The sequence below is a fragment of the Hippichthys cyanospilos genome, chromosome 7 (assembly GCF_059441005.1).
Source record: "Hippichthys cyanospilos isolate Australia breed blue-spotted pipefish chromosome 7, RoL_Hcya_1.0, whole genome shotgun sequence".
In the NCBI taxonomy this organism is placed as follows: Eukaryota; Metazoa; Chordata; class Actinopteri; order Syngnathiformes; family Syngnathidae; genus Hippichthys; species Hippichthys cyanospilos.
This window is the reverse complement of record NC_142375.1, coordinates 10,954,614-10,981,492: the sequence shown is the minus strand read 5'-3', so window position 1 is coordinate 10,981,492 and position 26,879 is coordinate 10,954,614. Positions and strand designations below refer to the sequence as shown.

Sequence of the window (26,879 nt, the reverse complement as noted above, 5' to 3'; positions counted from 1 at the left end):
ACGCTCATACATCGCTGCATGCATTTCTGCATGTCTCACTAAAATGCTGGTCTGTTATTGGTCGGCGTCACTAAGATGCTGGTCTGCCATTGGTCAGTGTCACAGTTTCAAGATGGCGACATGCTAAAGATTTGAACTCGAATGAGTGCTAACAATATTGTATTTATTGTGCATGTTAGTGCTTAATTCAAACTTTAGTTATTTAGCCATGGATCCCCGTTTTTGTCTTACGATCCCAACTCCGGAACAGATGAATTTCAAATGGCAGGGGTCCACTGTACATGCATTCAACAACAACTCACAAACACAAATTTCACAGCTTCAACAAATTCTAATAATAACACAAAACACCTCTTCCCTTGAACCTTCCTCTCTAAGAAAGCCCTCAGCGCCTCATCCAAAACCACTTGGAGCACATTTCTCCGTTTTCATCACTTTCACTGCTGGCTCGAGACAACAAGTGGATCGCTCAGTTCTTTTATTTCATTATTATTCTTATTACGGTACCTGCATTTAGCATGGATGGGTTGGGGCGTGCGACTGGCTCATTTCGTGTGTATTCAATCTGTGTGTGTGTGTGTGTGTGTGTGTGTAAATGTGATGTGTGCCCCCATAAGGTCAAGCAGCCCCCTACACTCATTTGAGTGCATGACTCACAGGGGCCTCCCATCTCCGTCCATCACCACTGACGGATGGCATGTTAAAACGCTCTGCATGCAGCCCACTGTGGCCTGTAGCTATCCTCCTGCACCGTGCACAGACATATGGCCTTATTATTGCTTTGGTCTCTCAGGGTGAATGTGTGTCTGTGTGGGAGCAGTCTGTGTGGCACAAGCCTTGAAATATCACTTTTATTGCATACACATTTTGGCTGGTACACCACTAAAACAAAACAAACAAAAAAGAATGCTTGTGAGCTCCTTTAAACTCATTAGATTGTGTGTGGCGTGTGCGCGTTTGTGTCGGTGTATGTGCATGTACCAGTGAGTTCCCAGAGGACTCTTGAGATCAAAATTGCCAGGAATTGAGAAAAATTGGGTAAAATAAGTTTGTTGAGAAAATATATATGTAACATACTGTGTGTATGTATATATATATATATATATATATATATATATATATATATATATATATATATATATATATATATATATAATCCATTCTCTTTAACTACACACACACACGCAAATGCAACACGCGAATAAAGAATGATTGAGTGCTCGCCCCAAGTCAAACAGTGCCCTTTGGGAGTGAAATATTCATGTTTACGGTGTTATTATCTCAGTACTGCTGTGAGAGGACGTGATGACGGCGTGTATCAATGCTCCCGTTATTACCACAGGGGAAAAACCATGGGTGCAATTTAAAATAATATATCAAGCTCAACATGCACGCTCTAGGGGCATCGGAAGTTTTAGAATCTTTTCGCTTTTCCACATTTGCTGAACGACAGTGGCAGTGAATAAAATGAGGAAATGCGAGATGAAAGACAGCAAAGTTTTAAAAGGCAAATAAGATGAAGAATTGCATCAGTGTGTCTCTGCACTTGTTCAAAGGGGAAAAAACAGTCTTGGCTAAAGGCCATGCTAAAACATAATTCTATAAATGTGCTTGTATAAATTTAGATTTTGTATTTTTTGGCAAATGTTCTCGTCCTGCAGTTGAAGGTGGAAAAAGTGTTCAACGTGTAGAGTAAAAATGTTGTCCATAAATTTAAACTAGGATGAATTATTGAACAGCAGTGCTTTTGCTTTTTCTGTAATGTGCCAAAAGGCAAAACAGGGATGTTCACGCGAGGAGAACAAAGAATGCTTTTGTCTCCCACTAAGTGTTTCTCTATCTGCAGTTAAAAGGTTTCATTGTCCTGCTTAACGCACTCTCCTTGGGTGCGGTCACCCTGTGTAGTAAAGGTCTTGATGAAATGCATGTGTGTTGCTGCTGCTGCACTGCATCGATTGTTAACTCTGCTTGCAGGCAATGAAAGCAGGTCTGTGATTTATTTCTGACTGACTTTGGCTCCAGTTTTTAAAATTGCACCTGTTATAGATAAGCTTATATTCTTGCTCCATGACAGATAGCTCGATTACATTTAGGAATGCACCAAATTTTTGGCCAACTAAGATTTTCAGCTGAAAATGGCAAAAAAAATGCAATTTCGGTTTTCGGTCAAAAGACTATTGGAAAAGAAACAATACGACGGAAATTGGATGTTGTGATGATGCAAAAACAAGCAAGCATCTCTAAACTAAAATAATTAGATCATTCTGTCCTCCATTTCTGTGGAGCAAATTAAAATGAGTCCCCTTTAAACACATATTAAAACACAGTATCAGAATAATATTCAGATTCTTTCGCTGCCACATGACAGTGTGCAAAAAAAGTTGGGGTTCTTTTTTTGGGGGCTGTTTCGTTTTTCAGTCAAGCGTTTGTCATTTTCGAAGGCTTAAGTCTTCATCAATATGAAACTTCCTTCATTTTGGTGTCAGCTTTGTGGGAGCTATACAAAATGTAATTTTCATAAGTAGTGTATATGCATACAATCGAATCAAATCCTTGCTCACCTGAGTATTTCCTTAGAGTGGCCTGTGTTGATGTTCTTCTTGTCAGGTGTCCCGAAACAGCTGGATTTAATCAGGGTGTGAGGCCCCCGATCCAGTATCATGGTGGACGTTGCCGTGGCAATGACGGCGACGGCATCGCGCACCCTGGCTTCGATGTTGTAATCCCATTCATCGTAAGACACTGAGATCAGCCCTGCGTGGGGAAATGACATTGTGTAAGAGGAAGGGGATGCGTAGATTTATACAGATACTGAGGTGGGCCTGAACCAAACCAAACCTAAGCAGGTGTCACCACGATAAAAGTCATGAATAATTCCACACCATACATAGAGAAAGGAAAGTATTGATAAATATACATGTATATGTGTACATCTTTATTTTTCTTTATGGATGAAAAATTTTTTGAACATGGAGGCTGTGGTTCAGCCCTCAGCTCATTTTTTTATGCTTGGCTGTCCAAGTATGATGAGCCACTGATGTCTGCATGTATTTCTCTCACCTATCAACCAGAGCATTTTGGGGGTTATGGTCCTTAGCTGGTTGGCATCTCATTTTCACATTTCAAATTCAGTGGAAACAGATGCATCCATCCAATTGCCAATGGTGTAGGTTTGAGTGTATAATATATATTCCGCTTTGCAAGGAGAACAAGACTGCGTCAACCAACAAAGTCCCGATTAAAAAGTTGTTTACTGTGAAGGAGTCACCCATATGAGGAAGAATGTAGGATCAGACAGGGGGACGACGGAGAGCGATCATCCCTCTGTGCCTTGCGACTGGCTGGCAACCAGTTCATGGTGTCCCCCACCTACTGCCCATAGACAGCTGGGATAGGCACCAGCAAGCCTATCCGGCTTTTGGAAATGGATGGATGGAGAGCGATCACTGAAGTGTTCACGTCGCACAAGCAAAGTTAAAATTGTAGTCAATGTTTATGAAAATAAGTCATTTACACATAAGTGTGGTGATTTTTTTGTTTGCTTTTTGTTCTTAACCCTCTCTCGGAAAAATAAAGGCATCATTTGGCGCTGCATTATACCGTATATTTCTTTGGGTGGTCTCAGTGTGTTATTAAGCTTGGTTTGAACAAATGAAACCTAGTTAAGTGGTAAGAATGCAAATAAGGAATACAAACACACACAGACACACATAACAAAAATGGTCGAACTAAGTTGGTTTATTTGAATCTCAGCTGACCTCCAGGGTTTTGTCACAGGAAAAAGCTTTACTGGTTAGTTAAGATGTGCTGAAGCATATGACGTGAAGGCTGTGCATTTAATTAAGAGATAAGGGCTGTGAGCATGGACAGCAGCAGTAGCAGCAGCAGCAGCATTAAAGCACCAACAGTGTAAATTAATGAAGCACTGAGTTCTGTGAAAACGTCAGTAAACTTTCTTTGTCTCTGATTCTCTTTTCAATGTTTTGTGCTGCAGTATACATTGCCACTTTTTCAACTTTAACATTGTTGCAGAGTCACAGCTGATTTGACTTGAGGCTGCATTGCCTTATTACACTAATTGTATTCAACACTAATGAAGATGCTTTTGGACACGTGAGGATAATGTGAGTCACCAGAAAAAGTGAATCACCTTTTTAAATTTGCTGCCCTGGAGGAGTTGGAAAATGTAATGAAAGCCATTCATCAATAATAAAAAAAACAAAAAAAACAAAAAAATTGTTATTTGAGCAGATGTGATCAGGGGGCAGACGTCCTCAATATTGTATGCTTACCTGTGGGGAAAACCGAGGGCACGTGGTCTGCGTCCCCGGCCACCAATGAGGGGACGATCCACGTGAAGCCGTAACCAGTGAGACCCACAGAATGAGCCACCTCGAAGATGGTGCTGGCCTCCTCCTTTGTGCAATAGAGCAGAATGACTGGACTCTGCAATTTCTTCAGTTGGTTCTGGATTTTGGAGTCGCCATCGTCCACTGACATGTCCAACAGAAGGACTTCCTCCAATTCCCAGCCGACAAAGCTATTGTCGATGGTACTGCGGACCTTGACGGATTAAGAGAGATAAATCCTCAATGCAGGAAGTTGTACTGAATGTATTAAGCATATTTGCTTCGTGAGTCTAACTTTTTGTGTACTGCAAGTATCACGTGTATGCCTGGTGTTCTGTCTTGCTCAGGGACTCATAGCATCGCCTCAAAAGAGGCTTTGCTCGGCCCAGGAGATAAGAAGCCTCCAGTCTGAGTGAGCAGCTCCATTTAGGAAAAAACAAAATGCTCAGCCGGTCTGCTTTTTCCATTAAAGCAATCAGGAAGTGGTACACAACACCCATTTACATCAGAGTCAGCCGAGCTTATCTTTTCTAAGAGCTTGAAATTATGGTTTGAACCCAAACGATCAGGTCCTCCGCTTCGACTGCCTTTGTAGGGAACCGCTTCATCATTCATACAGTACATCAACTGAGAAATATTACAAAATAGGGAAAGACTGCACACGCAGTTACACACATCAGCATATTCTACAGCTGAGGGAAACACATTAAGCGAAAGCACTGCTGCATTGTGCTCCAAAGCGACAGATGATAAAACAGCTAAGTGAATCTCTTAATTCACAAGTAAATGTTCTTTGGATGAAGTCTTGCTGACCTCAACTTGTCCTGAACTAATGTTCATTTCCAAAGGCAGAGTATTTGCTGTGACGATAATACAGCAGACAGGTGGCATGCCCACCTACTGTGTGTGTGTGTGTGTGTGCCTCTTTCTTAGAATAACCGCAGCACATACGTAACATGCACGAGCATTCTACTACTGTTTAGTCACCTTATTAACAAAGTCTTGGTAGCCCGGGTAGTATGTGGTCACTATGGAGAAGATATACCAATCATACTCCTCCATGATATTCAACATGACTGAGGCCTGCTGCTCGATCGACGGGCCGAACTGGAAAAACATGGAGTTGTCGTCCTGGAAACGAGAGGCAGAGCGAGAGACACAAGCAATTAGGCAAGAAATTCAAACAGCGTGAGAGAGGGAGTAGAAGTCAAATCATTATGACGCATGCACGTTAACTCTACGCATCAGGAATACATGTATTTCCTATTTGTAGTCAGTGTCAAAAGATCGTTTATGTTAATCTTCTTAAAACTGATGATATCAAACCTGTTTCCCTCTAAAATGTTGTGGCGAGGTTTTTACATGAGAAAAATAGCATGACATAATACATCTGGAAATGTATACGCATGTACTGACCTGGTGTCACTCAGTTTAATTGAAATTTACTTAGTGTAAAAGCTAAAAATCTGATATATTTGCTGGAATTGGTGGACAGTCACAGAGAGCTTTTATAATTACTAATATAATACAGCAAATGTTTCAGAATCACAAAGATGGCACTTGTGAATTATGTTCTTCAGGTGATCCATATTTGTCCACAGATTTTTGCACATTTCAGGGCAAAATACATTTAAATTAAAAAAAAAAATATTACAGAATATTTTTGATCTGTTAAATTAAAGAAGTAAATTAAGGAGGGGAAGAATGACATTTTATGACATGGCATTTTGTGCAGTGACAGCAACGTCTCTCTCGATTGCTCCGCTCAAGTGGCTCACTCGCTCTGAGCAAGCGAGAGAGGAGCCAGAAACAAAAAACATCTCGCTCTCTTCTGCTACCTCTTCTGCTACTGTTGTTTTGGTTTTTCCAATCTGTTCCTGCCTTTTTGAGCAGAGAATTGTGACGTTTGTCGCTTGTTTGTTAAGTGTGATTCCGATGAATGCGACATGGCCGTACCGACTGAAGCCGCATGTCAAAAGATCGGATATGTATTGGATTTAGTACAGCATACCCAAAGCTAGGTTCACACCACAGCCTGAAGTGACCCGGTTGCGATTTTTTTTGCCCCTATCTGACCAGTGCCTGATCTTGTGATGGCAATGTGAAGGACACAGCTCAGATTTTTTCAAATGCAACACTTGCGTATGTGGTACTAAATCCCTTACGTATCCAATCTTTTGACATGCGACTTCAGTCTGAATGGTCAGGTGGTATTCATCTGACTCGCATGTAACATATAAGTGACAAAAGTCAAAATTCAGCGCTCAAAAGGGCGCAAGAAGGTTGGTCAAACAAAAATAACAATAGCAGATGAGGGGAAGACAACTCAACGAAAATAGAGCGAGGTGTATTTTGACTCTCTGTCTCTTTCTTTTTCACTCCTGCTTGCTTGGTGCAAGTGTGAGAGACTTTGCTGGCACTACAAAAAAATGCCATGTCAAAAAGTCTCACCCTTTCCTTTTTTACATTTCTCCTGAAATGTAATAGATTTAAAAATCAAATAAAAGCGGATCTGTGTCATTGACACTGCCATCAAAAGATCAGATACAAGTCGGATCTGGCAAAAAAAAAAAAAGTTGGGATTGGGTCATTCCAGGCTATAGTGTGAACATAACCAAAACTAGATTTTTAACAATAAATAAATAACACTGGAATTTTTTTTCTAACATCAACATTTAAGTAAGTACTGACCCAAATCTAATTGAATAACAAATGACTAAGGAAAATACTACATGAAATCTGAAGAAGGCTAATACAGTGTTCCCTCGCCACATTGTGTCTCATCTTTCACGTCGTCAGTGCTTCGCGTTTTTTATTTTTCATAAAAAAAGCTATATTGCAGAAAGACAACCAAATGCACATGTACAAAAACAATTTGGACAAGACTGGAGAGATAATCCGTCAATTAGCTCACTCCCGGAATGACTTCAACCAATAAGGGCAGGACTTGTACTCATTGGTCGATGTTGCACCTGTAGCGAATGACGTGACTTGTAGGAGTGCCCGTGATCTGATAGATGATCTCACCAGTCCTGTTCAAGTTGTTGTTGTACCTCCAACAGCAGTTTCCAAGTGAATTGCGCACGAGAGTGAGAACGTGTGGCTGAATGAGAACGATGAGGGCAAAAGAAAGAGTTGGGAAGATTTTACAAACAGTGCTGTTGTAATAATTTGAAATTTCGAGTGTAAACTCTGCTTCCCTATTATCATGTTTGGTCTGTTACCGGTTCCACCCTGGGTCGATGTCCCAGGGCAGTTTCTCCAAGGGCAACTACGGCCCTCCATGTTCCCCGACTACGGCCAAGGTATGGACACAGGAAGGAATAACAATACAGTTAATGTATAAGTTTTATAGTTATACCTGCATGAAAAATCCTGGGAGATGTGTGTAAGGGAGGAAGAGGTTTTTGGGTCCCCATTAACTGTGACATTTTTGTTGGTGTAATGTGAGTCCTGTGTAATTTAAAATAAGCGCTTTGATTAAATAAAGATTGGGAAACATGGTTTAAGCAAGCCCTTACATTTTGTTCTGACCACTGCATGTGCCATTCTAGTTAATGTCTCATACGCCACCTGATTCAGTCACTTTTCACTATGGCAATGATAGAGGCAGCATTTGCCTTCGGTGTATCACCGACAAAGTTCTGTAGTTGCTATTTTAGGGTCAAATTACTCCATATTGTCAAGACAGATTTTACAAGTATTACAACAGGCATCATTGAGGCCTTTCTCCAGGGAGGGAGTGTGAGGAGAAGGAAGCGCCGTCTGGTGCTTTGAATCAGGGCAGGGTCAGCCATCCATGTCAAAAGCGCCAAGCGACTCATCAGGACGCGGGAGTCGAGATGGATTATTCATGAGGTGTAAGTGACTGGAGGCGACATGGCAGAGGGGCTGTAATGAGAGCGGCATCGTGTCAGGGGTCCTCTGTGTGACAGAGGGTGACGACTGGAGCAACAACATTGACTGCTGTTTTTGCTGTTGTGCACACCAAGTGTGCGCACTGCTTCTTTGACCGGTGTACTTATGAAGATATACTCCACATAGGCACAGTGAAAGAGTGTCTACATTGGGCAAAAATACCTACATATACATGCAATCTCATATAAAGAGCAGAAGATGAAGCACCATTAAAGACTTTGAGAAGTGCTATACAAATAAAATGAATTGTTAAGATGAATGCTTTGACTAAAAGGATTCAACAACTGCAACCGTCCTGGAAAATTGAAAATCACTAGAATGACTGCGCCTATTTGCCCGAAGCTTATATGCAGCACTTCACTGCACACCTCATTTAGTAAACCTGTACAAATTAATGTCATCCAATACCTCTAGTATTCTCTCTCAGCTATCCTAATAAGGTAAAGTAATGCTATTTTTAGTGTCAGTCATATGGTCAGACACCATTATGGAATTTGTATTTGGTCGCACTGATTGCATATTTTAATTAGTGACCGAACCAGTCCAGGGTTTACAAAAGTCCCAGCTTCTTGCCAAAAGTATGTAGAAGGATGGATGGATGGATGGATGGATGGATGGATGGATGGACGGATGGATGGATGGACGGACGGACGGATGGATGGACAGACGGAAGAGCGAATGGATGGAAATGAGATTGGCATGTATCAAAAATAATTCCATGGCATAGTTGCACAAGAGATCATGAGGGTGCCCTGAGAGGTGTTAAAACCAGGGGTGCCCAAAATCTGCTCCAAGATCTACTTTTTCAGAATCCAACATCCTACAATCTACTAGTCTTGCTTGAAATATTAACCTACTGATGCTAAATGAAGGTAATTTTTAATGCAAATTGTTTGTAAATATAGCAATTAAATTTGGGTGTGTCTTGCTGTCACACAATCCGCTGTGACTGAATGCAAATGCAAAAAAAGTATTTGGATAAAAGTTGATATTTTATGTGACTTTTAACTAGGCAAAAAATGTGTGGCTACCAAGGTGCAAAAACTGCGGTCAAAGCAGCTTAAAACATTCATCAGTCCAATTTTTTACCTTTTCACATTATCATGACTGATAAATCATACCTGGAGATAAACCTTCCTTCTTAGATTGAAAAAGAAACATGCTGATATCAAAGTTTATACAGCGGATACTTGGCTAGGGTACTATTTACAGTTTGTGCCAAGTTAAATGACAGACAGTTATCTGACCCAATTAAAGTTTCTTTTTAAATGTCTTTATTTGACTATTGATCACACCCAATTATCATAATCATTTTGGACTTGGGTGCAAAAGTGGATACTCAGCTCAATACATACATGGCATGCTCAAAACACAATAAAATGTTGATGTTCATGCATGTGCATAACATGTATGCACGCATCCACGTTGGATACTCGATCATCCTTGTGAATCATGCAGGAGAGTGAGTGCTCATCAGGCACAATACATCACATCGGACCCCCTACCTCCCGTTTTTTTTCCATTTCTGCCACAGGGACAGAAATGATCTGCTACCTACTTTTCACGGTAATGAGGCGCCAACACAGCAGTGTCAAGAGAGGGTGAAAGGATTGGCAGCGTGAAAAAAAAAGGTGGTGGGGGTTGTACAAGCGGATTGAGGGAGAATTAATGCATGATTTGCATCGACCGTGGAGCACTTTTCTCAAGCGGTGTTTGAGAGTTTAGTTATTGTGGCTTTTGTCCTGGGAGAAAACCAAGTCTTTCATGAGGCTAGATCATGGATGGGCCATGAATCAAATGTGTTAACATCAGCTAATATTCTCTCTTCTACTCCACCTTGGACACCCTTTTCCAAATCCATTTTTGCAGGTGCCATCAAACGATGCTGACCAAAACCAATGGACTCCCCATTTCATCTTTTCACTTGGGCATTAATTTTTTCCACACGGTTGACCACTAACTTAAGTGTGACATTTTCAGCCATTTTACACTTCTTTGTATCACTGTAGTCATTAGAGCCACTCTGCTTTATTTGCATAATTCTGTTGGTGATCTATTGGACTCCTAGTATTGTTTAATAATTTTCTTCATATATTGAGACATGTCCTAAAAGTTTATTATGTTTTAAAGACGTTTCTGCAATTCCATAGTACTGCATTTTTCTGACTATATGACAGTTTTATTCACAATTTGGGAGGTTGTGCTATTGGTAATTCGGTGTGATTTTTACATGTTGTTTTTTTCTTAATTATGCCTTTTTTACACTTATTATTTTTTACTTATGTTATACAATCCCTGCTATTCCACTAGAGACTAAATGACAAAAGGCTAATCTGTGAATTCTTTCTTTGTGTTTTTCTGGCCAGTTCTTACCTTTCTCTTAAGTCACTACCAAATAATTCATGGCAATCAATTACTTACAAAAAGGGTTATTTTCTGTAACCAGAATCTCATTTTTTATTTCAAAATTTATTTTTTCTATATGCTGCTCGGGTCTGATTTTATGCATCAGGCTATTCCTTCTCCTATTTTTTTCCTGAATTTCAACTATTCGGGTTTTTGGTGTTGTTTTTTTCATTTCATTTCTTTCATTTCTTTTGTTGTTACTTTTCTTACATGTTTTTGTCCTCACCTGGTAAGTGCTTTTTATAGTAATAAAGTCTTTGATTTGATACTATGTGTTCAGTCTCTGTGTGGGTCTGCCTCTTGTTTTACTCGTTACACAGGTCAAATTAAGCCTGCCACATAAATGCAAAGCACTCAACTATGACTGCAGCCACAGATATGGAAGGATCAATGGAAATTTGGTCATTGACAGGAAAAAACTGCGCCATTGCTCCTGATGGTAGAAACTAAATGTTGCAGCAGCACAAGTTTGTTTGTTAAAGCCTGTTAAAGAAAATTGATTAATTTGTGGCACTGTGAAAGACAGGCCGGATCCAAAAGAAGACTCTCTCCATTATATTCTAACTTTCGCCTAAGATCACAAGCTCCGGGAAGGAACTGAAAGAACAATGTCATAAGTACAAAATGAGTTTGGGTACAAGTGCATGATTGAATGTCCATTTGTCACTGCATGTCGAAGCAGCGTATGTAGCACGACTTCCTCACAATGATTTAGCTCTTGTAATTGTCCTGCGGGATCAATAGTCTTGTCACAGCTGACCTTTCTGTATTTTCTCTTGGTGACATGTTGAGCCAGAGTGACGTTGCACACATATGCACGCACAACACACACACACGCACGCACGCACACACGCACACGCTTCCTTTAGTCGGCTGCCTTTTCATTTCCTTTCAACTACATACTCATTCCATTACCGGCTCAGCCCTTTAAGTCCGCACTGTTTTCTTGCTATCGCTTTTTCTGATTGTCGAAAAGGAGAGACGAGTGGTGTAATAACTCATCAGACAAAAACCTGCCATTCACAGAGCTCAAAAGCACAGCACTTACTTCATCTACTCCTTCTCAGATTACAATGTATCATCTTGTTCTGCTTTCTCCTTTCATAACCTGTTATTGCTATTCTAATACACTACCCAAATGGCAACAGTGACACATTTCTTCTTTGGTACTTGTGACCTGCTCCTATTCTTATTATCCATTCCCTCTGTATGCAGAATTTTTTTGGATCATGTTCTGCAGCTTCATTAGTTTTATGTCATGATTGTGTGAATCCTATAGGGCACAGTTAGAGCCCATTTACTCTTTCTCGGCATCTCTCAGGCACCTACTGTACATGCACAGAGTAATTATACCATGAGGCCAACAAAGTGCTTTGTCACTTCATTTTCCTGCTTTCTTATTTTCCTAAGCTTGTATTGAATGGCTTGGTTCCAATTTGTTTTCAAAATAGGTCATAGATTTTTGTGAAATAGATTTCCCTAACTAGAACAACACTCAGCAGTCAGTAGACCCTCAACAGGGCAAAACAATTCTTTTTCGGATCATGCCCCTGGTTGAACATTCTGAAAAATATACTCTTCCCCATGTAAAAAGATCTTTATTGGCCATTGCAAAGCCTCTTTACCCCCAAAAAAGATTACCGGTAATCAATAATTGTGCTAACAAAACCACCATCCTGGAAATTTAATTGGCGCTCCACAGATTATCTCTTAGACATTATCTCTTGAGATCATTTGATTGTTTCGCAAAATTAGTATCATATGAATAATATGCGTAACTGATGCCAGTCAGAGCTGATCCAACAATAGTGCGGACGTAAAGTACTAGCCAAAAATTTGGCCACAGCTTCTTATTCAGTTTCTTAAAACAATGGTGGCCACACGTTTTTTTTTTTTTTTTTTATCTTGCCATAATACATATTTCAACAGTTGTCCTTAATATGAATTTTAACAGTTGGACTATTGGGCTGTTGTCTGCATATCAAACAGAGTTCTGCAAAACACCACTGATGTTCCAAACCCCATTGATAAAGCAAGAAATTCCACCAGTTATCCCTGACAAGGCACACTGGTGAAGTGAAAACAATCTCAGGTTTGAAGATTATCGAGAGAATGCGAGGTGTGCAAAGGAGGAATTAGAGAAGAGGTTGGCTAATTTGAAGAAACCAGAGTAGAGAACATGTTTTCAATATTTTCACTGGATTTTTTAAAGTACATAGTTCCAGATGGGTTCGTTCATCGTTATGATTCCTTCAGTGAGCATCTACAATGTAAATAGTCATGAAAATAAAGAAAACACATTAAATGAGAAGACGAGACCAAATTTTTGGCCTATACTGCCTTGTAACAAGGCAGAAGTGGTATTCTCTTTATTCCAAGTTAATGTAGCATCAACATGACATGAATCCACAGTTTTCAATTGCTTTATGACCATGCTTTATGAGCATCATGAATATCCGGATGACATTGTGCTAAAAGACAAAGTCAGCTTTGCAAATGGCTGATGAAAAGGATATTGAAAGAAAAAAAAGCCATTGTTCTGGTTGTGCAGTGTGCAGCTAGTTAGTGTCAGGTTCGCAAGTACACTTGATTCTGCGCGTCCTTTTCATCAGCACATCAAAGACAGGGACTACGATAGTGATCTGTTCCATACACGCCTTTTAATGTTAATCCACTCCTTCGTCTCATCCTGACTGGATTATTGCCGTGTTCTGATTTTGAGCCTGTCATGCGCTAAAGTCTCCTGATGGCTCAGTGTGACAGATTAATGTCCAACAAGGATTGTGCGGGTGTATGTGTATGTGTGTTTAAACCTTCCTATACAATCTAAACCTTTCTGGGAAAGTTAGAATGATCCAAATGGCATGATCTTAAAAAAAAAAGACAATCCAGTTTTTGTTGTGTACAAGCGAGAACATTCACCAACAGTCATGACTTGGGATATGGGTTCAATCCGCCCAGCAACCACACTCATAACTCAAAACACTAGCATCTGAAATCATCATTCCCAAATCTCAATAATCAGTTCCTTCAACCCCCAGGAAAAAAAACAACTGTTTTCTAAGGTGTTTTTATATTTTAGGAGGAAAATATAGCACCCTATAACATCCATCCATTCGTTTTCTAGAGCCGCTTATCCTCACAAGATTGCTGGTGGCTATCCCAGTTGACTTTGGGCGGGTAGCCAGCGGACACCCTGGACTGGTTGAGACGAACAATCATTCTCGCACCCCATCACACCTAAGGCCAGTTTAGTACGTCCAATACACCTGCCATGCATGCTTCTGGAGTGTGGGAGGAAGCTGGAGTGCCTGGAGAGATCACACGCGGGCTCAGGGAAAACATGCAAACTCCACACAGGAAAGCCGGAACAAGGTGGATTTGAACTCGGGTCCCTGAACTGTGAGGCGGACATGCTAACCACTGCTCCACCAAACCACCCACCCGAAAACACTATTCTATAAAGTACAAAATAGTGACAGCTGAATACAATGTAAAGAAATAAATCATTTCTACTGTGTGTGTGTTGGGGGCGGCAATACAATAAAGTCATGGAGCCAAACAAGAGTGTTTACTCATCCACGGTGAGTGACAGGCAATCTTCCTTAATATTAGTTGCTTTCACAGAGAACAAAAGCAAAAATGTATTGTCACACAAGTAAAAATGTATTATCATGTTGTCTGTCTACATGTGTTGATACACCATTTCTGTTCACATATAGTCATCTCTTAAAGGTAAGGGATGTGTAAGATTTTTCATTAAAAATGAATAAACCATTATAAATTTCAAAAAATTGCAAACAAATGTGTTCTTAACAGCCAACAGTATGTTTGAATTATAATCATAGGTCTCGTTATCATCAAATGATATTACATGGGGAGTTGCACTCCGGAGGCTGCCATATCTGTTATAGCTACGGACAATGGTAAATGCACTCCTGCTGTCCGTAAAGAAAAACGGTCTAAATCTTACCCACTATCCCTTTATTGGATCATAACTGCCACCTTGATGTTGTTCTTTTGCTCGTCCATGGCATTTCTCATTAAATATTACCATCAAGTGAGGCAAATTTAAAGCCACACAATGATCAATTATTTTTACATTGTGATGAGTTTGACAGTAAATTTCAAATGGGTGCAGCATTAAAAAGCTTGAAGCCTATTTTTTTTCCCCGAGGATTTGCTCACTTTGTCAAGTTGCTTGCTGCTCGTGAAGTGAGATGAGATGAGCTAACTTCCAATAAACGGCTCTTGTTCAACAAATTGTTGCTGACATGCCAAAGCAAAAAATTTCTGACAATGACAAAGCTCATATCATGTTATGTGAAACTCTCAACATTAAAAATGATTACAGTGCTGAAAGAGCATCGTGTTAGGACTGATACTCTTGATGAACCATCCATCATAACCATTGTTCTGTATATAGTTGTTTAGATATTCGAATAGCTTAATTTAACATTAACATAAGAGGACCATACAAGAATATGAACAAGTATAATTGAAGTCTGATTGTTATTCGCAATGAAAGAACGCTGCCATATTTTGAACTTGAAAGCCCTCATCAATGATAATCCAACGAGGATCCGTATTACAGGCTCAAGGACAGAGGTCTGAGAACCCAATGGAAATTTCTCTACGAGTATGTCATATTATTACTCTGGCAATTTAATTCCCTTTCCTTGCAATATGACATTCACAAACTCACCAAATGTCCTTCTGTTTTCATCTCCCAACACATTTTAACTAAAAACAGGTTGAAGGTCAGAAAAAGGGCGGTGGCTGATGTACTTTGAAGTCTACACTTCCATGGAGCAGATTGTGACCAATTAAAGTCCTGTCACTTCAGTGGTTCTTGCTGATAAAAATTCTCTTACATCTTGCCACCACTTCATTCTCACGTCCTAACAAGTGACATCAAACGTAGCTTTTAAGTTTCAACACGCTCAGAATAGTCTTGACGTGCTGAATATGCAGACGTTACGCCGTGCGCCAATCATCACTGTGTGAAGCATTATTCAACTTTTGCGCAGATGCTGTGCAACCAACCACAGTTAGCTTAGTAACACAAACTTTAGGGTCTCATCAACGTTCCCTGAAGTACGCCACATCTGATGTAATCCCTTTGTGCTTCATCACCTCAATGGGTCAGTGCTAGTCGCAGTGAATCGAAGGTGGTTCAAACAAGCACACACCTGTTTTAAAAAACAGAAAATGTGGTTCTACATCAGACAGACTGTTGCCCTGCCTCTACAAACAATTTTCTTCACGTATGCAGGAAATTTGAAATGAGTCGACAATACACCTGAATGCTACTCAAGTCAAAACTAGCGTTAAAGTTACACATACAGTTAGAAACTGCAGGGAAATTGCAATGAAGTCAGAGATTTGTTTCTAACAACATTATACGTGAGAAAACGTGTTCGGATATCGGACTCCATTCTCAGAGACAGCACATAAGCGCTCGGGCGAAAAAAAAAAAAAAAAAAAAAACTTCAGTGGCATGATTAGAATGTGTTTTGTTATTCCCGTAGAAAGCATGAACGATCGTGGGGTAGAACAATAAACAACCCAATTTGCATGTGGGCATCTGACCGCTACATAAACCCTAAATTCGACTGCATATATACATAACCAGTTGTGAACCGGGAAGTTATTTAGCCCCACCACAGACTGAAGGTGACTAAGGTGGACCATCAAAAAAATGCTGCCATCAGCACCTCTTCGCTACACCTGAAAAGATTAGCTACCTCACATTAACCCAAAAGATTACGGTGGAAAAACTGTAAATGGTGTTTTGATTATACATTTCATCGAAACACAAAAATGGCATGAATATCACAGACGGAGACAAAGAAGAGGAAACGGTAAGGAGGGTTGGACATTTTGTGAAGCATGTGGCAATATCAGTGGGCTCAAACAATTGCGAGTTCATGTGTGAGTGTCTGCATGTAAGTAGTAGCTGACAGCAGCAAATGTGTGAGTGTCCTTCCCACTTTTGGATAAAGGGCTGGACACTAAGATCAGACAGTGCAACTTCTACTTCCCAATTTTTTGTTTTTGTTTTTGTTTTTGAACATAGAGCTATTAAGACTGTCGGGGATTGTTCTGCTGCGTCAGTGTACAGTGCTGAGGGCCTGAAAGGATTTGGCAACTCATCTCCATGTCATGTCTATGAAAGCCCGTCTCCAATTAGATTTGCAGGGGAAGAGCAACATATCGGCCCGACACTCAACAAGCTCTGGTGGGAGAGGATTGGATTTGGGGGTTTAGGGATGGGGGGCAGTGAGAGCGAAATAGAGAGCAAGAGAGAATCTCACGTGACAAAACAGGCAAGCGCTGAACTCACAAAACGGCAACACGCACATGGCGCCCGGCAACAATCAGCTTTTCCACTTCATCACACTCGTCTTTCGCCTCCTTTCATCTTCCAGCCGCTATCTTCCCTTCTCACAGTCAGAGCGCTGCCGTTGCTGTCAATCTCTCCCAGCGTGAACCCGCAACCGTGTTTCAAATCAAACACACGCACATGCACACACAGTTAATTAATCTCATAATCAGCTGTTTAATTATCAATGACCCTGTTTCAAAAGACTTCGCTTCATTTACCCCATTTTAAACATCCTATAATGTACTCGATTGAATGACACGTTGCTATTTCTGTCCAGGAAATGATTGGAGAAGCGGCGGAATATGATTCACTCCTGCAATGGGATTGTCTCTTGTGGACGTGCGTGCGTGAGAGTGGCTGCATTTACTGTAAATACTAATACAAACTATAATAATAAAAAATAGGACATTGTGCACAAATGTTTCCTGGTTGTGCGTGAGTGAACGTCCTTAGTAATTATTTTAATTTAGGAAAAGATATGTCATACAACTAGAGTTGAAATTCTCTTCTGCTGCTCATTACTGAAGCCTGAAACATCCGTTATGCGGACAATTCAGATCCAAGAACAGTATTTAGTATTTAAATGCAAAAATGGAAGATGCTTTAAATAACTAACTTCGGTAAAAGAAATTCTTGTTTGTTCGATTAGGTTAAAATTGGTTTGAAACTTAGCAGAATGGATTTCAATGATTGTTAAGAATTTGGTCAGTTATTAACAGGGCTGGCCTGAGCTTCTATGAGGCTCTCAGCAAAATGTGTTTTTTTGGGGCCCCTTATCGCCAATAATAATACAGTACTTATTTTTAGGAACAAGCAGGTCCTGATAATGTGATCAGAAATCGGGCCAGATCGTAATTTTCAGCTGATCAAAATCAAACAAAAAAGATCAGGGTTAAGAATTTATTTATTTATTTCATTTTAAGGACTAGAAAAGTAAACAAATATTGACAAAAGAAACTAAGTATGTATCTGTTTTCCACCCAACCCAATAAATTGGAAGTAAATACAGGCAGTGAGGCAAAGTGTAAGTGTTGTATGCTACTCTAGTTAAACCGCTGCTTCACTAGCCATATAAAAGGTTTTGTAATTTTTTTTCAAGTAAAATAAAATAAAAAACATTAAAAAAAAGACAATTTGGATGCATTTTTTTTTGTTCTCAATATGTTGCCGAGGTATCAAATCGGGACTCGGTATCGGCATATGCAAACAAATTGGTGATTTGGACTGAGGGGTGGCCAAGAGTGGCCAAGTATGCTACCCGAGTGAAATGGGAGACACTAAGTTTATCCATCCATTTTGATGGCTCATCCTCACGAGGGTCACAGACGTGCTGGAGCCTATCCTTGCTGTCTTCAGGCCGTAAAGATAGTATCTAAGTAAGTAAATTGACCATTTGGTTAATAACATGAGGTCCGATCGTCCCAGTTATAGTCCAAAAACTCAGAATATCAGACACAAGCAAATATATCCTTTGCGAAGATATATAAATGTTTAATTCAAAATCATTTGTATTAATAATTCACAATCAAAATGTTCAGCCTGCACATGGAGGGGTTTGCAAATCTAACCTACTTTGAAAAGCACAAGAGACCACAGAAAAAAAGAATCATAAATCATAAACTCACATGACTTAAGCCAGATTGAAGTTGTGCAATCATATACACATTTTAGGCAGTTTTACTCCGCCTTTTACTGTAAGCAAAAATAAAAAGCTTATTAAATTGCATCATGCATTTGTTCGTTTATCTTTTGCATTACTGAAAATCATATTTCTAACACATTCTCAAGCAGCACGAGCAGCAGCAGGGCCTTCCAATTTGACTCTGTAAAAGAACCCAGGACTCCTTTTGAGCGCCACCGGCTACTGGCTTGTAATCAAATGACTGTCTAATGAGGGCCAATTAATCTCTTTGTCTTGAAACCATGTCAAGCTCATTTACAAACATGTGATGCACAGTGAACAATCACCTCTATTGTCACTGTGCGCACCACAATAAGGAAGCAATTAAGTGCCCTATTCAATCGTCCATTGTTACAGTAGATGCCCCGCCACTACTGACATCAAGTCATTCAAACCCAAAATGTTGCACAGGGAATGAAAGCTTGTTAACCAGAACAGTTTAAGCTGATAGGAAAACAGGACTCGCCTTGTATTTTGTATGGGTTACCAAGGCTGCATTAGTGAGACTGTTTCAACACAATCTATTTCAAAGAGGCCATTTCAACTTTAACCCATCTATTAGTCGGCTATTTTCCAAGACTGTAGTGCAGAACAGGTAGCTCAAGGAGTAAAACAACTCTCAGAAGCCCTTCAAGGAAACGGAACATGGAAAAGAAAACATTTCTGACTGCATGAGAAGCAGTGCAACGCAAAGGAAACCCTATTCAGTCAATACCTTGTTCTTTTAATCTACAATGCAGAACTTCCCCAGAAATGATGTCAGTGCACTTAACAGCACTATTGAGCCCAAGTAAAAAGAAATATACATTATCATTAGGGGTGTGCCGAAATATCAATTCACATAAAAATTGCAATTCTCATTTACTGCTATTCAAATCCATTTCAAATGTCCCCGAATTGAGATATAACATTTAATGCTATCAGTTTCCTGTCAGATTCTGCACAATGTGGTAGGCGCGTTATCACGCAGCCTGTTCTGGAAAGTCAAGCCTCAGGGAAAAAAAAAAAAAGCCAGCACAAGATGCACAAATACAAACAATGGAGGAAATGTAGTCAACCGGTCCTCATTGAAAGCAGCCTTGCCGTGTTTTGCAAACTTGCGTGATGCACAAAAGCTGTACAGCCACGAATGTAAATGCAACGTTTCACTCTGCTGTTAAAAAATGACCGTCACGGATCTGCTAATTTTGTAAGCATTTAAAGTGGCCTTTCCGTATAGTGGGTCCCAATCATGTTGAAGTTGTGATAAATATTTCCTTCCTACTAAATAGATGATCAATGTCAGGAATAGCGCTCATGTCCTCTTCTGCTTCCCTCCTACACTCAACTATTCTAATGCATCTTTCTCTCACGCATGCAAGTGAGTAAAATGCGCTAACCAGGAACAAATATTCATACAGAACAGAAAGCAAATGGTTCGGAATGGACACAACACAAAACTTCAGCATGTCCACAAATCAAAATGAAATAGAACAAAACAAAATTCCCTTTTTTATTTTTGTTTTATACTATTTTTCCTACCATAAAAGCAATAAAAAACATAGGTAGCTTAAAAAATTAGCAGTTTTTTTAAAACGTTTTTAAAAACAAATTGCATGATTTTTGATGGGAAAAGGCATTCGCTTTACAAATCAAAACTTAATAAATGTTAAAAACGACAGTCATCCTTTGTTATTCTCTCTTGCAAAGCACCCTGAAGTACAGTAGTATGATTCTTTGCACATCTATAGATTGAAAACAGAAATCTCTTAGAACTGAATTGAATCGTTTTGAGTCAAAACTAATTCTGAATCGAAAATGGATTCTGAATCGATTTAGAGGCCCAAAAAAGATTCCCACGCCTAATAATCATTGATTATAATTTTCCAGGCCAAGCTCCATATACTGTGAGCAGCATATCAGTGATATCTGCACAATCTCAGCTGCTCTACCTTACAAATATGCAAATCCCTTCTTAAAAGCATCATCATAACTGAAGAACTGTTTTAAATCTATTATTTGAATAAATGATGTTCATGTGATGTCTTTGTCTATATGCCCTGCTTGCATGTACAGTAAAGCTTCTCTCTGAGCTTTTAAAAGCACAAGATAAACCAACCGTTCGCTTAAAGGAGACTTTCAAAAAAAATGTTTTTTTTTGCTTATTTTAAAACAATGTTTTACTTTTAAAATAAAAAGATGATACATTGCAAATCATTTCATACTTAAGGTGTTTAAATGATGGAAAATTTAATCTTGTCTTTCTCTAAAATATTGTAAGTAGCAAGTACTTTTAGGCATGTTGGGAATTGTGTCAAGCATGTCTTAATTTTGACAAATGGAAAGGTCTAGAAAATATACATTCAGCTGCTTCTAATTCTTTTGAGAGCACTAATTTGTGGGCTCTGCAGAAGTGAGTGGTGGGTGGCGGTTGGGTTAAACGGCTCCTTATAAAGACTCGTGTCCCATTGTTCACAAGGAAGAGCCATTCAAAAGACTCGGTTCGTTCACGAACGTCACTAGAGTCTGCATTGCCCCCAACTCCAGATTTCAAACCACTGTTCCAGATACTAGCCAGGAATGATCCAGTCTTACTCAAAAAAAAGTATCATTGTTAATCTGTTATTGCCAATGACAAATAATGACAGCCATAACAATTACATTCTCTTCGACTCGATAGCTAAAGGTACAGTGAAAGTGTGTATCTAGGCGCTAACATTAATTGAAGGACAACGTGAGCTTTGTGTTCAGCTGAACAGGACCAGTTTTCTAACTGTGAATTTGTGCATAAAGTCTCTTGAATGTCTTGAAATAGAGACAAGTTCATAATTATTGCAGTATATAAAGTACACTTTATATTTTTCGTGATGTGCCGTGAAATTAAACTAATGTAAAATATGTTCCTTGGCCCAATGAAAGTTGTGAAAGACCGCCGCACTGTATACATTGTCTATTTTAAAAAGGCATACCGTGTATTCCCAATGCTGTCTTCAAACAAAAAAAAAACAGTCCCTCCCTCAAGGGAATAAAAGGTGAATGAAACCAAAAATCCCTTCCAAAACAGCCAAGACAAGCAGAAGAGTCAATCTGGCGTTACCTTTGGCCCTGCCAGTTAATGGAAGGCTCCTTCATGAAGAGTTGATTATGCTCGTTTGCACAAGCAGCAACGCAGGTAATTAATCACTGACACACGGGAGCTGTGTATACTGATTGGACAAGATAGCGCCAATCGAAGCTAGCCGTACAGCAATTAGCTATGACCCGTGCAACCCAGCTGAGCAACAAGTGTGCAGTGCCGTTAGGAATAGATGAAGAAAAGAAAAGGAAATGTTGGATAAATATATCACTATATTGACTTTTTCTTTGTACAAGTCATATGTCTTTCTCACTTTGCAACACAAAAGATCTCGGAAATAATTGCTCCCAGATAACATTAGTCATGTGAATTTTGAGCATGTTCATTTGGTTCTATCATGACAACACAAATGATACCTACACTCGTTTGACAACTGCTAGAATGCTTGAATGCCATTTCTAAAAGGATGCAGATGAGTCATCCTATTCTGCAACGGAGTCAAAATATGTGCAGTGAGGAGGATATCTCCCACATGGAACTCATTCTCTTGCGCTCAGCAGTGAGGTGAGTTTTTCACAAAGTCAGAGATGATGGCTCCGCTATTCGAGGGCATCCAAATCACCGCCGTCAACAGTTTGGAGGAAAGTGAGCCACACGTGAAATCAAAACCAACACTCTCAACGCGTAGTGCAAGCGTACAAAGACTTGGAATTGAGTGTGTCCCAACAACATATATACATACTTGATCCATCCATCCATCCATCCATCTACACACACACACACACACACACACACACACACACACACACACACACACACGCACACGCACACATATATATACAACAGACTAATTTTTGGACAATAAACAAGCAAGATGGCGGTGCTTCACGAAAGTGGATATTTACAATGTTAGACGTAAGCAAGTATATATAAAGGAGAACGTGCACATGCATGATATGACTTATTTTGCAATCATATGAATGTTTTTCAGACACAGATGTGCATAGAAAATTGGTTTTGCCTGGTTTTAAGTTATGAGGTTATTAGGAAATTCGGAAATTCTGAAAAAAACTTGACTTGTATGCAAAAAAAAAAAGAAATGAGTTATTGAAATAATGAGTTCAGCGCGGCGGAGTGGTAGAGCACCTAGCTATTGTTGGTTGCCTGCATGACATCGCACTAAATGGAAAAAAAAAATCTTAGCCAACAAAAGAACCTCAATCAAGAAAAAAAAGACGTGTCTTTTCTATCAGAAGCTGCTCTCTCTGGAAGGTAAAGATGAACAAGTAGAACGTTGGTGCGACCATGCGTCCAGGAGGAACATCGAAACGAAAGCTTACCAGGCCATTCCTGTCGTACAATACATGTTAAGCTATAGTTTATTTTGAAGCATTGGCTGGCTTTCTCACAACGTTTGGCTGTTTAACTATAATACAGTGTATGTCCTGTATGTCTCATTGCAATTCTGGGTCAACATGCTTTAAAAAAAAAAAAAAAATCTCGTTCCCGTAGTTACCACTAGGCAAATGTGTCTATTCCCGCCTGGGTTATTTTACTCTTCACCACCTGAAAGGGGAAGCATTGAGTACTGCAAGCCTAAGTAAGATGAGCGAGTCTCTTTGCAGTTGGACAAATTTACAGGTGTGAGTGACACAGCCCAGATGTGTATTTTCATTTTTATTATGTTTACTAAGCTGTGATTTCACGTTTGCTAAAAAGAATAAATGAATTTATTACTCTGATGCTGAGCTGTATTTGCCGCCCATCCCTGGTTATTGGATTATAAACAATGGTTGCTTACATGTATTTCCTTCGTGCAGTCAGCTATTAGTAATGAGTGTGACTCAATATTTGGATTTTTAGAAAGCAATATTGTCATCATTGTGATAATTATTTCATTTTGCGGGGGGTTTAAAATCAACACTTCCCACACTGGAAAGAAAGCTTGGAAAGAGGTGTAAAAATAAAAAGCAGTTTAGCGCACTGATCTGAGTACGCTGATATGACAGCCAATGATTTACAAAGTGGCAATAATTAGTCGATGAAACAGTTTATTACTTAAATAAAGGTTTCAGTCTTTGTGATGTACCTCAAGGCAGTTGGGAATTTGAGGCAGTTAATATTTCACATCTAAGCTTCAACATTAACATGAAAAAGATGGTAGATTCCAAGCATGAAACCAGCTTAAATTAGGAGGATTGTGTGATCTCCAATAAGCCAGTTTCACGCCGATGCTTCAGGCACTTTGATTCAACAAAAATATGCAAAAACAAAGTAGTTGTGTAAAAATGCCGCCTCTCATCTGAGTACTGCAGTCTGGTAGCAGACTTCAGAGGGGGCAGTTTATTGGTACTGATGGACTGTCTTTGCTGCGTTTTGCCGACGGCTCGCCGAATGGATGAAAACATTTTAAAAACGAGGGACTAAGTCTGACGGGACGGTAGAGATGGTCTGTCATTTTAACTGTCACCTCCTGCGTCACCTCTCCCTGTTGGTAACGGTTTGTCATCTCACCCTAAATACAATCACCTACATCTTCCAGATTTCAGAACAATGTTTAAATTACCATATACATGGGAATGTGGAAGCACAAACTCAGTCTAAATCAGTGCTTCTCAAATAGTGGGGCGGGCCCCCCTGGGGGGGCGCCCAGGAAAAAGGCTTTGTTTTTGTCATGTGGAATGTAATGCAATAAAGTAATAATTTTCATCATTTTCTTTTAGTTTCATGCACTTTGGTGCTCTTGCTTCTTTTTTTCCATTTCAGACTAAGCTGTAACCCGTATAAATGCGATAAAAATAATTAACAGTTGTTGAAAGTTGATTTATATTGCGTTTTTCTGTTAAAAAGGATACATGTGTAGGTATACTTACTGACTTAAAACAATTTTTCATGAAACAATTTTCATCAATAATAATCTTATTTATAGTCAGTGCATCGACTTGTTTTCTCTTTTCTCGGGGGGGCCTGGCAAAATATAGTTGAGAAACACTGGTCGAAATGCAGCAAACATACATAAATGCATTTAGGAATTTCTGGCTGAGTTCTAGAGCATTTGTATGCAGCAGCTACTATTAGGAGAAAAAGTAGCTTTAATGTGAGCAACACTTTCTCCTCATTGAAAGTGTTCAGCAAGGCTGGGAGGTCAAAGTTTCTGTTGCCTTTCATGTACCGAAATGTATACTGTACACAATCTTGCTCAGCGCATTGTACAGACCTAAATAAAAAGCAATGAGTTTGTAGTATTTTGTTTTGAAAATATGATTTGAATACTGTATATCGGTTGTACATAATTGGGCAAAACATTTTGGGATGCCTTTTGCATTAAAGTAATCATCGACATTTCAAAGTGACATTGTCACTCTGATAGGCACTTAGCCAAGACGTGCAAAAAGGCTAAAAAGGCATTATCGAGACAATTAAGCTTCGCAAAAACTTGCTATTTACATGTTGTCTACGTGACAGATGTAATTAATTTTGTGCAAGAAAAGGCATCTCGGTCATGATTAATGTCACCTTATTTTCCTCTGTAACAATAGCGACATACATTGTAAATGTGACGTAAATAAAATGGCACTACACTATATTGTCTTCCTGATAAGCTTGGGACGATATCAGATTCTGAGAGTACGATATTCTTGAGCTATATATCACGGTATTGAAATTACGGCTCACAAAACGTATTTTAAAATCTTTTGGGTAAATTACCATTTTTCTACATTATAAGAACAGTTATATTTTAAACAAAATATGTAACACACCATTTGTTAAAATGACAAATGACATTTACCATGCTAAATTAAAATAAATATGCAAATAAAATCGAAACAAACATTTAGTGAGCGACATGGGTTTTGCTCACAAGTAAACGTATACAAGAATTTTTCTGATTGAACACGTCCAATTTTAACTGAAATATGGGCACTTAATTAGTCAATAAAATGTTTTTTTTAAATGTTATTGTTGGGTTAATGTTAATGCTCCAAATGACTTTGGAGTTTTTGAAGATAAACATTGGTCGATGCTAGGCATCTGTCTCTGATCCCGATAGTTGTAAAAAGCGGTGTAAAAGGGTGTACGGTGTCATTTGAAACAAACGTGAATTAGCTTCGCATGATCTCACTGGCTTGCCATAGTTCGAGAAAGCGGGAGCGATAGAGGAAGCTTGTTTGTGTGTATGAGTGTGCGTGTGTGTGTGGGGGGGGAAATAGTCAACGTAAAGACAGAATCCACATTTTACTATTAATTGATCAACTTTACCTGCGGTAGTTAACCATAGTACCCAACTTATATTGATACTAAAGCCGACAAAAAAACTGCTGCAGGGGGGCCTGACGTAACATCACGTATTGCACTGTTGGCAGCTAAATTGATGAGTAAAAGCTACCAACAAGCTTGCACTTGTTCCACGATCTTAGTTCAATTCAAAACCACAAGAGAAAACCTATGCAGTTTCTCAAACAAGAATAGTACATTAAAAAAAAAAAAAAAATCTTACTTTTGTAAACATAGCTGAATGGTTATGATGATTCCGAAGGGAGTGTGCCGTTTTATTTCTTTAGTCATTTTTGGCCAGAGCATAGCACGTCTAATCTCAGTTTCTTACAGAATGCAGCTTTAAAGGGTGAGTCAAGTCAAAGATTTTCGATACAACGATAGGTTCTATGCGACTCAGTCTAAACATGGCATTCAACAGCAAAATCGTCTTGTTTTTATCCATCTCAGGGGACAACCCTTGCTGTCCACTTACTATGACATCACAATACCTAAAGATCTCACAAGCAATTAAGGCTCACCTGTTTTCCGGCTTAGGTCATGTGACATTGACCAACTGAGTCAGTATTGGTTTTCACCTGGGCTCCGAGCAACTGTGATTCCATTTTTAGTTGACAGCGAGTGGCAAACCGGCCGCCTCGAGACGGAGAAAAATGAGTCGATTTTGCTGTTTAATTCATATCCCACGAAGGCAATATTCATCATAATGTCGTGTTTAAAACTACTGGGGCCACACAGAGCACATTTTTGACTCGGCTTTTGCTTTACCAAAGTGAAGGCAAATAGTTATCTTCCCTCCTTTCTGTT

General features: G+C 39.4%; 1 protein-coding gene across 1 annotated transcript in view; it reads right to left on the bottom strand.

The window, feature by feature from the left end:
- grin2bb (glutamate receptor, ionotropic, N-methyl D-aspartate 2B, genome duplicate b) overlaps nt 1-26,879 on the bottom strand; it is a 76,955-nt gene that overhangs the window by 33,758 nt on the left and 16,318 nt on the right. Inside the window, exons 2-4 of the mRNA XM_088419314.1 lie at nt 5,337-5,480; nt 4,293-4,563; nt 2,562-2,754 (exon numbers count right to left, since the gene is read on the bottom strand). Coding sequence (XP_088275440.1) covers nt 2,562-2,754; nt 4,293-4,563; nt 5,337-5,480 — 608 coding nt within the window. The remainder of the gene's footprint in view (nt 1-2,561; nt 2,755-4,292; nt 4,564-5,336; nt 5,481-26,879) is intronic.